This window comes from Plectropomus leopardus, chromosome 16 (assembly GCF_026936395.1).
Source record: "Plectropomus leopardus strain MGB_pleo_1.0 chromosome 16, ASM2693639v1, whole genome shotgun sequence".
NCBI lineage: Eukaryota > Metazoa > Chordata > Actinopteri > Perciformes > Serranidae > Plectropomus > Plectropomus leopardus.
In genome coordinates this window covers 5,882,245-5,892,937 of record NC_142191.1, presented here as the reverse complement: position 1 = coordinate 5,892,937, position 10,693 = coordinate 5,882,245, and the positions used below count along the sequence as shown (strand labels likewise).

The window sequence follows — 10,693 nt, the reverse complement described above, 5'->3', positions numbered from 1 at the left end:
AATGGAATAAAATAGATTTACCACCTCACAGTTGCAGTCACAGTTTACACCCGTGTCTGTCCAGATTCATACGCAGCTATAAGAGGTGACTTGTTTTATCTTTACACCTCGTCTGCACTTTTGCTATTTTTAATGGTGTTTTTTTTTAATGTAGTAATTTTAAGTAAATTTGCCTTTTATATCTTACCTCTATTATGTTTTCATGTTGTACTGCACTGTAAAGCACTTTGAGTAGCCCTGCTGTATATGTGCTGTAGAAATAAAGCTGCCCTGCCTGGACAATGATTCAAGTACGGACGCTGCTGCAAAGCTGCAAATTCTGAAATCCTGATGCTTCACAGTTCACACACATCTTCAACACACCAGCACAGAAGATCCCTACAATCAGTTTCAACATGGGCACCGAAAATGTCGCCACTTCAGTATCTGACCACGTCTCCTTCTGTTCCTGAGTTATAGCAAAGAATAATGTGCAGAAAAGTGTTTTAGCAGAACATTATAATGTCAAAGCTGATGTTTCACCTTTAAGATATAAAATGTTACAACTCTGTAATTTTATTCTGATCGACATTTGTGTGAAATTTTGTCATAATCAGTGTACGAATTCTTGAGTTATGGCCCACAAAGTTCAAATGAGTTCATCCTGGAGTCTATGCGGACATTTGTCCCAAAGTTAGGGAAACCTTTTCAAAGCCTAAGATAAGACATTCATAAGAATGCGACCTAGGGTCAAAGGTCAAGGTCACTATGACCTTGACCTCTGACCTTCAAACACCCAATTCTAATCCATTCATCTCTGAGTCCAAGTGGACATTTGTGCCAACTTCAAGTCCCTCAAGTCATTCTTGAGGTCATGTAGATCGAGCTAAGGTCACAATGACCTTGACCTTTGACTACCAAATTCTAATCAGTTCATCCTTAAGTCCATGTGGATGTTTGCGTGAAATTTGAGTAAATACCTTACCTCCTTAAATATCAGGTAGAAGGACATGAGGTCACAGTGACCTTGACCTTTGACCACTATATTCTAATCAGTTCAACACTGAGCCCAAGTTAGTATTTGTGCCAAATTTGGGGAAATTCCTTTCAGGCCTTCTTAATATCACATTTCATCACATTCATGAGAAATATATGGACGCAAGGTCACAGTGACCTTGATATTAAACCACCAAGTTATAATCAGTTCATCCTTTAAATCAAAGTGGATGTTTGTTTGTGCTCAAGGCCTTTTTTGCAAGGTCAGAACAATCTTGACCTTTTACCACCAAAATCTTATCAGCTCATCGTTGAGTTGAGGTAGATGTTTATGCCAAATTTAAGAAAATTCCCTGAATGTGTTCTTGAGATATTGTGTTTACAAGAATGTGATGGACGCAAGGTCACAGTGACCTTTGACTACCGGTTATAAACCAGCTCATCCTTAGTGGACGTTTGAGCCAAATTTGAGGGAACTCCCTCAAGGTCATCTTCAGATATTGGGTTCATAAAAATAGACAGATGCAAGGTCACAGTGATACCAAACTCTAATTAGCTCATCGTTGAGTCCTCGTGGATGTTCGTGCCAAATTGGCGATCCTGAGATATCATGTTCACAAGAATGAGATGAATATGAAGTCACAATGACATTGAACTTTAACTACCAAATTCTAATAAGTTCATTCTTGGACATTTTTACCAAATTTGAGGACATCCCCTAAATGTGTTTTTGAGATATCTATCTGCTATCACTGACATGAAGGCATAAAAATCACAGGTTGCACTCTCAGTCTGTGGAATCTGTGAAGAAATCAAGTGCAAATTACATGTAAACTTCATGCTCTGCACCCTGATTCATAATAAATCAAATAAAATGAATGAATAATATCTGAAAATGATGTTTAACAAATGTTACACGGTCCCCGGTGTTTCCTCCAACTCATTAACGGTTGCAGTGTCACTGATGTGCGATAAGAAAGTCAGAAAAACAGGCTTCCACGAATCGCAGAAGCTGAGGTGTTAATTAAAAGGAACTCAACCTCTTTAAAAGCCTTTCTGCTAATGTCTATGGCTGGGGTGTATTCCTGTCTCTGAGTGTGTGTGTGTGTGTGTGTGTGTGTGTGTGTGTGTGTGTGTGTGTGTGTGTGTGTGTGTTTACTCACCTACAGTACTGGGCTAGTGGGAGAACGTAGCATCTGTCTTCTATGCAGGCCACACTATTTTCATCCTGATGCCGAGAGGCGAAAATCTCATTCTGAAACCAACAGTGGGTGTTCAGTGTCACATCAACACAAGTGTGTCCTACAGAGGCGGCTGAGTGCTGAAGAAATGACAACACTTTTTTTTAACTGTGAGCGCAGAGGAGGCCGTAATTGTTCGTGTGCAACAGGACTGAGCCTCTGCGTGTTTTCCGCCCTACGTGCCGCCACTCTCGAACAAAAAAAACAACAAAAAATACTCTCTACTCAACACAAGCTGTAGACGTCGGCTGTGAGTAGAAACATGAGTCGGGTTTCACTTTCTAACGGTGGAATTGCTGTCCTCTCGTACTCTTTGTTAAATAAAGGTGGCAGAGATATCATCATTTGGCTCTAAAGTGCTGCCCAACTTTCAACAGTTTCGGGGCTGCTGGCAAAGATAATGATGCCTCCAGCAGCTCTGACTGCTGGTCCTCCTCCTCGCATATTATTTTCTTCACCATGCATCACCGCCCGCTTATTATCACTTAGAAATATTAATCGACGGGTCAATAAGATCTCACTACCCTCACTAGTCAGCACCAGAAATAGTCAAAAAGTCAGTTAACCCTTTGAAACCTGGACGAACATCAGTTTTTTTGTGCTCATCCAGATGCTTTTCACAACTATTTAACACTTTAAAACCTGAGCAAGTTGTTTTGGTTTCTTTCGAAAAGATGTGAGGAAAAAGAGGCAATGACCAACTTTGCAAGAAATGACCCACAGTTTGAAAGAAATTAGTAAAAGAGCGCAAGAATTACCTACATTATCTAAAAAAATTTAAAATAGAGGGGATGATTATTTGATTATTATCCAGAAAATAGGGAAAAATGTCCATAAAATTAAATTTATGATTGTATTAATTTAATATTTAATTCATGTCACAGAAAAAAAATTAAATAAAATATATAAAATCTGGGAGAAAGTGTTGGGGTCGACTGATACTGGTTTTTCAGGGCCGATATTGGTAAAAATTTTAAATAGTTCACGAGACTGATAACCGATATGCATTTACAATAAAAATGGAAATCTTTCTGTCAATATTTACAATTTGGAACATAACAAACTCCAACACAAACTTTGTTTAAATGCGTTTGGCATATTTTTAAGCGAAACTATGACTAAGTAACGAACGGTCCCTTTTCCTAACGACCGAGGGAGGCCGGTGCAACGACGGGGTGCACACGCAGAACGCCGAGTCCAGTTAAAGTCCGACTAAACTGTTTATGTGACGGAATAGTTCGACTTCCAGTCGCATTATCTGGATGCATTAGTCTGATTTTGAGAAGTTCGACTTTGATTTCAGTCTGATTAACATATTTATGTGTATTTTAAAAGTCCAGTTTTAGTCACAATAACACAATAATTCAACTTTCTCTAAAACCATGTAAATTTATTGAATGTTAATTATTTGATCATAATAATATCATTTAAAAAATCGTGTAAAATGTACATTTTTTTCATCTTAGGGTGATGTGAACACAAATTGTGCACATCTCCACCTCACACATTACTTAAGTTTTTTGTTTTTAACAGCAGACACACAGTTATTCAGTGTGCTGCTGCTGTCTTTCCACAAAGCTGTCATTAAATGGAGCCTCACCTCACAGTGTGTGCTGGGATCTCGGCCTCCCTGTGTGTGCTCGGGTCGGTAGTACCAGAAAAGGCTCATCATCAGCTCTCCTGAGGAAGGAAATACACACACACACACACACCACACACACACACACACACACACACACACACACACACACAGAGGTACAGGTCAACAATCTTGGCCATATGTCCCCTCGTCCATCCGCCTTATCTATGCATCATCTCCCCCTTCCACTCCTCCTTTACCAGTTTTGGGGTCCTCCCACAGCGCTGATATCTTGGCAACATATGGGAGGGATTTCTTCCTGGGGCCTGATCGCAGCAGCACAGTGTCTCTGACGTGTATCACTTCTCCGTCCCTCTCCACTCCTTCATAACACTGCCGCAGGGCCGTCTCATCCTCTCCCTGAGACAGACACACACACACACACACACACACCAAAAGGACAGACATAATTCTCATTATAGAGACAAAAAGGAATCTGTCACACGAGGAGTGTGCGGTCAAAACACAATTATCTTCTCCCACCAAGAGCTGCTTTTTCCTGCACGCCAGCTGCGTGGATGCTGCAGTTTCTAGCAGCGGGTTTTTATCAGGTAGAAGAACTCAAGAGGAGCGACAAAAAGCTGTCTGATCTTCATCTTCACTTCTCACAAACAACCTACCGCGATGAACACCTCCCTCTCAGTGGGCATCCCAACGGGCCGCCAGCCGTTGGTGGCGCGTCTGCGGCTCACTCTCTTCTGTTTGGTGCCGCTGAGGCTCGGCAGCAGCGACGGCTGTTTCTGCGGCAGCCGAGTGCGGCCGATGGACAGGGAGCCGTTGGAGGGCTCGTTGCTCTGCGGGCACTCGGTGGCCAGCTTTAACCGGGCCTGAGGCTGGTCCCGCCCCGACAGAGGGGTCAGCAGGTGGGGTTTAGTCTGCGTGGAGGTGGGGACGCTGGAGAGAGGACAGCTGGAGATGGGCAGGGACGGGGGGACCAGGAGGGAGGGGCTGTGGTCACCCTGAGGGGAGGAATAACCCTCTGGAAGAGCAAAAAGAGGAAAGTTATACTTTTAAATACACAAGGAAGTAAAAAAAAGATCAAAGATACGATGTGTGAACGTGTTCAGGGATGTGATTATACTGAAATACTACACAGACGGGAGATGTAATGAAACAAATGTACGTGGAAAGAGGTACAAGAAATAATCTTTGTAGTTTTTTTCCCTGCCAAATATTATTAACAACTTAGACAAGAGATGGACTGTTTTTTGGTTGTTTTTTCCTTTTGTTTTGTTTTTTTTTTGTTTGATTGTTTCTTTTTGTCTTCTTAATAATAATAACAATAACAATAACAATAATAATAATAATAATAATAATAATATAAACTTTGTTTGTATACCACTTTTTGTGCAAAAAATGCAGCCCAATGTGCTCAAAGTGAAAAGAAATAGAAGACATAAAGACATAATAAACCTGCATGTAAAAGTGAAATTAGATCAGAGTAGAAAACACTGAATGCATCTTCATATGGATAAAACCCATTTGATAATTCTAGTAAAGTAAGTTAATAAATAAGGATAAAAATGCAATGCACAGAATGCATAAAATATTGGAAAATAAAACCTACTGAGGTTATTTCAATGAAAAACAGAGTGTATAAAACAGAGTGTATAAAATGCATAAAATTAAAGAAAAACAAGGAAAAAGATTCAAAAGAGTCAATTAAGGATTGGCATTTTCTTAATATCACTATTGTCGGTGTTGTTACGGCCCCACGGTTGCCCTTCGCTGTCGTGTTTGTTGTTTCGGTCTGCTGCCTCTGCTCTGTCTCCAGGTAGTTGGGGAGGAGTTGATTAGAAATGCAGCACACCTGAGCCGGCGGATCACAGGAGGCTCTAAAGCAGACCTGCACACTTATTCTCTGGCCTGCAGACTGCTACAGATTTGTTTTTGTATTGTTTTGCTGACTCACATACCCGTTCACACTCACACACACTCACACACACTCACACAGCATGCACTCTGATATCCACCTGCAACTTTCGTTAACTTTATTGATTTACTTACTAAAAAATACTTTGCCAACTATGTGTCGTCTCCCGCTTCGTCACACACTGTTGAGCCAGGTTGTGACAGTATGAATCATTTTACAACATATATTTAACATATAATTACAATTTATTTTTTGATTTATTTGATCCTACTTTAATGCTAAAAACAGAAAATGACAAAGGTGTGCTGTGCTGCTTAATGTAGACCAATTTTAATTCCAGTAAAAACTTAAATTTAAAAAAATGAAGGACTAAATGACATCATCTCGCTCTTACACAGAGAGTCTACAGGTGTCTCACACTTCAATTTTATGCCTTTTAAGACCTTTTGAAGATACATTTTTCACCTATATTTATACTTTTTACATGGAATGTACTGCTGCTGTTTTTATTTTTTGTATTTTATGTATTTTATGTATTTTATGGTGAAACTGAAGGCAGATTTTCACATTTGTGGACAATAAAGTTTTCATATTCGTAAATATAAGACTTCTTTTTTTCTTCTTCAGCCATTGCAGGTAAGCATAAATTATATATATATATTTTTTTTTTTTATAATTTATGTTAATTTATTTATTTACTTTTATAATTTTATAAATTATAAAGTTTTTTGTTGGGTTTTTTTGCAGAAATCTAGTTATTAGAGTGAGTTAGGTTAACCTACATTTTGCCAACAGGTGAAGTGCACATATTAAGTAAAAAAACAGTATCTGGTTCACTGACTGATGTGTGTTTAACAGGTTAATGTTTTGAATTTATGTATGTTTTTTGGGGGTGACACTCAGCGGATTCACCTCGCCTGTTTAATGTTTGAAAAGGTTACTGTGTCATAATGACAATAATTGGAGACTGTGAACAAACTGATAGAAGGATCTGATGAGATTTGAATGAATCAGAATCGAATCTGACAGGATGTGGGTGCTTCTGTGACTTCCTGTGCCGACCGACGGCTGCTGGAAAAGTCTGAAAACTGCCTGACCTGATCGCGGTCTTTTCTCACGTACTCCTAATGCGGCGGCCTGTAAAAGCAGCTCCAGAGTTCACACTTATGACATATCAAAGTTGAGACTCATCTCTCTGGTTTCTGGCTTTGACAGAGAGCTCATGTTCACAAATACTGATTTTACTTTCTTAGGCTGCTGAAATAACATACTGGGATTTGTAAATTAGTTGGTGTTCCCCTTTAAAGTTGCTGCTTTTGGGTATAACTGACATTAAAAAAAAAGCAAAGTGCATGGTTTCCTTGTAAATCAGCTGAAAAACAAACCTGCTCCTTTTATCTTAATCATAAATCCAACTATATATAACACAATTAATACGGAAAATATCACATATAACCCACAAGCTCCTTATCAAGGAATATCTAAGTCACAGCCTCAAGGTACGGACACTTTCAAAGCTACAAAAACAAAGACAACAAAAAACAGAAATGTTCTCACTTGTTGGGCCACACAACCAGCCCGAGGCAAACGTTTAACAACAAAGGACGCTTTCGTTCTGGAAGTAATACCTCGATTACACCGGGATAGAGGTTTGCTGAGGGCTTAAGATGAAAGAATCAAAGGAGTGACAGAATAATGAACCTGAAATCAGCGGGAAAACACTCCACCTGCTCCAGATCTTACTGAAAATGCAAAGTTGACTTGTTTAACCCTTGGAAACCTGAAGATGGGATGATGAAAAAGAACTTACCAAATGTTTGCAAGAAATTACTGAAACGGTACAAGAAAATTACTGGGAATTGTTTTTAAAAGTAAAAAACAAACAAACAAAAATGAAAATGACCAAAAAGGGATGGGTTTTTTTTCTGTGGCATAATTTTAAATATATAATTTGGTTTGATTTTTTTCAAAATCACAAAAGGGCGATGAGCAACTTAACAAAAAGTGGCCCAAAGATTTGCAAAAAAAACCAAAAGTTACAAGAAAATTACCGGAAAATAAGCAAAATAAATAAATGAATGAATGAATAAATAAATAAATAGTAAAGTGAAAAAAAATAAAATGGCCAAGAAAGTGCTGATATTTTTCTGTAGCATAAATTTCATATTATATTATATAAACTATATTATAAATACAGTTTTCTGAACATTTTCCCCTAGTTATTTGATAAACTCTTATAATCAGGATTCAGGATTATTTACTTGTCACCTTTTATTAATTTTTTTGCAGTTTGCAGGATATTTCTTGCCAAGTTGCTTCTTGTATTTTTCTCACGTTTTTGATTTTCTGAGTTTTTAAAGGTTAAAATGCCGGTGAAAGGCGTCTGAATGCACCACAAGAAAACTGATGTTGATCCAGGTGTTAAAGGGTTAATCAGTACTTTACTTTTTCATTAAGCGTCTGGATTTTGAATTGGTTGATAATGACGATAATAATCAGAATATTTAAACGTTCACTCACCTGTTTTGATGCTGTGTGTGCATCCAGTGCATCCAGTGCTGAACGAACACCCCCTGCTGGTGACTGGAGGCATCGCTCTGTAGGTGTAACCGCTGATCCCGCAGGCGTCGCCGTAACAGGGCGACGCCACCGAGTTACAGTAGGCGGCGTGGGCCAACCCCGAGCCGTGGGACACCCTCGGGTCCAGCAGCTTGGAACCAGTCATCCGACTGGGGCATAAACTGGGCGGGGCAAAGTTCAGAGGTCGCGAGGCCAGGCCCGCTGACGTTGTTCCAGTGTGTGTCGGGTGGGCGATGTGGACGTAGTAGCTGGAGAAGCAGTGGTCGGCGGTGCAGAGGCAGGGGTGGGGGCTGAGGGTCAGAGCCGTGTGCGGGTGGGAATGCGTCAGAGACGGTGAGGTTACGAGGCACTCGCGCTTCACAGGAGGCATGGCTGAGCCGAGCTGCTGATCGTCGGATTCTCCGTACGGCTGCTGGCCGAGGAAGAAGGCGAGACGGTGGCAGTACTCCACCGAGCCCTCCGGGGGGCAGCAGTAATACGGGCTCAGTTCGGTCTCCAGCTGCTCCTCCTTCACTTGCTTTAGCGGATACGCCAGCATGCTGCGCGACTGGTATCCCGGTTTGGTGAGTCGATGGGTGCAGCTGCCGGTCTCCCACTCCACTTTGGCCTCGAAGTCCGCCTTCTTCCTGCAGGCGTTGCAGCCGCTGTGCAGCGGAGCGACCTTTTTCTTCTGCTTCTGTGAATGCCCTTTGTCTTTGACTCTGGAGTGTTTTGGGGTTGCGACAGGAGCCTTGCAGTCCGACGTGACGGTCGCCGTGGGTTTCACTCTCTGTTTACTGGTAGCAGAGGAGCTGGTTAACTTCAGCAGGGCGGCAGCGTTGAGTCCCGCCAGTCGTCTGGGAGCGGGGGCGTCCAGACTCTCATGACTCATCCCGCCGCTCTCTGCCCGGCTGGCTCGGGCCTTCTTGACCTGCTTTGAGCTTTGGCACAGTTCAAGTTTGTGAGACGCGGAGGATTTACTGATGTTTCCTCGGGAAGCCTTCAGACCTCCAGGGACGCCGCTCCTGGTCGGATTAGCGTCCAGAGGTACCCCTCCGTTTGTGGGCTCTTCCTGTCTGCGGGCCTGTTTAGCTGCCGCCGGAGGGTCAGAAGCTCTTTCAAACAGCAGACTGTTCACCGCCTCCGCGTTGAGCGAGGCCAGTCTGCGCTTACGAGGTTGTGGGACGTGACTTGGGCTGCTTGACTTTGATTTGGTTTTTGGTAATGCCTCTTTTCTTTCACTGCTTTTCCCTTTTCTGGGTTTGAGAGATAAATGTCGGCGTTCGTCCTTTTGCACTCTTTCTTCAGAACTCTGTGCACGGATGCTTTCCTCCAATCGCGTAAGCAGGACGTGACAGCTGAGCCCCTCCCCATCTGAAATCCCGGCCCTCCCGCGCAGAGGATACAACTTCCTGTCACGCTTCTTTTCGCGCCTCCGGTCGAGTTTTCTGTGCTGATCTGATTTTTCCGTCCGCCCTCTTTTGTCGTTCACCTTCTTGGCCATGTCTTTCCTCTTTTTGATGATCTCGCTTATCTTCTTGGTCCTCCCGAACCGCAGCGAGCGCTCAGGCCAGGCGTCGCCCATATTGCCACCATGTGGCCAAAGGGGGGAGTTGTCCCACCACTCGGCGCTGCCGTCGCTCTGCCCGAGGGAACCCTTCTGCCTGGCGTGAGTCATCACATGCTTCTCCGCAGAGCCTAAAAAAAACCAAGTGGTCAAAACTTGTTCAAAATCGCCAAAAAACAACCAATAATCAAAAGACCTTTCCTGGGATCAGTTCGGTTTATTCCTGTCAGCTGCAGGAATAACAAACACTGCGACAGAAAAGAGACCTATTAGCACGTTAACGTCAAATTAAAAAGGTTTATACAGTCCATGTTACTGACAAAGATTTTATTTGATCCACGGAGATAAATGTTGTGATAACTAGGGCCGTACCCGACTCAGAATCCTGCCAGTCGAATCAGATTTCACTGATAAATACAAATATCCGACTATTGGTTTAGTTTTCCATATTGCTTTTTTCTTCTTTCCCCCCTCAACATTTTACCCTCGCTTTGTTTAAAATCATTTCGTAAATCTACTTATTTCCTGCATTACGTGGATCAAGTTGCTCTTTGCCTTTTTTCCACATTTTTGAAAGAAATCAGACCAATTTGCTCCCGATTCAAAGGTTTAAATACTTGTGAAAGGCGTCTGAAAGCAACATAAGAAAAGTGACGTCGCTCCAGCTTTCAAAAAGTATTAGTATGTATTACTTAATATCTGATCAAAACAAGCTTTTGTGGTACCACCCAGCCAAAACTCACACAGAAATAAATAAAAAGATCTGAACTTTCCCTTTAAAATCAGCATGCAACACAGTTTTGGCCATTTTAGAACCACATTGATGCTCAGGGCGGACA

At 41.8% G+C, this 10,693-nt stretch overlaps 1 protein-coding gene across 3 annotated transcripts in view; it reads right to left on the bottom strand.

Moving 5' to 3' along the window:
* Positions 1 to 10,693, bottom strand: part of LOC121955080 (bromo adjacent homology domain-containing 1 protein) — a 38,179-nt gene that overhangs the window by 6,206 nt on the left and 21,280 nt on the right. For all 3 annotated transcript variants that reach the window (XM_088089305.1, XM_088089306.1, XM_088089307.1), the window contains 5 exons: positions 8,249 to 9,985; positions 4,476 to 4,834; positions 4,056 to 4,215; positions 3,817 to 3,896; positions 2,139 to 2,230 (listed from right to left, as the gene is read on the bottom strand). In XM_088089305.1, the coding sequence (XP_087945431.1) occupies positions 2,139 to 2,230; positions 3,817 to 3,896; positions 4,056 to 4,215; positions 4,476 to 4,834; positions 8,249 to 9,965 (2,408 nt within the window). In that variant the 5' untranslated portion in view covers positions 9,966 to 9,985. The remainder of the gene's footprint in view (positions 1 to 2,138; positions 2,231 to 3,816; positions 3,897 to 4,055; positions 4,216 to 4,475; positions 4,835 to 8,248; positions 9,986 to 10,693) is intronic.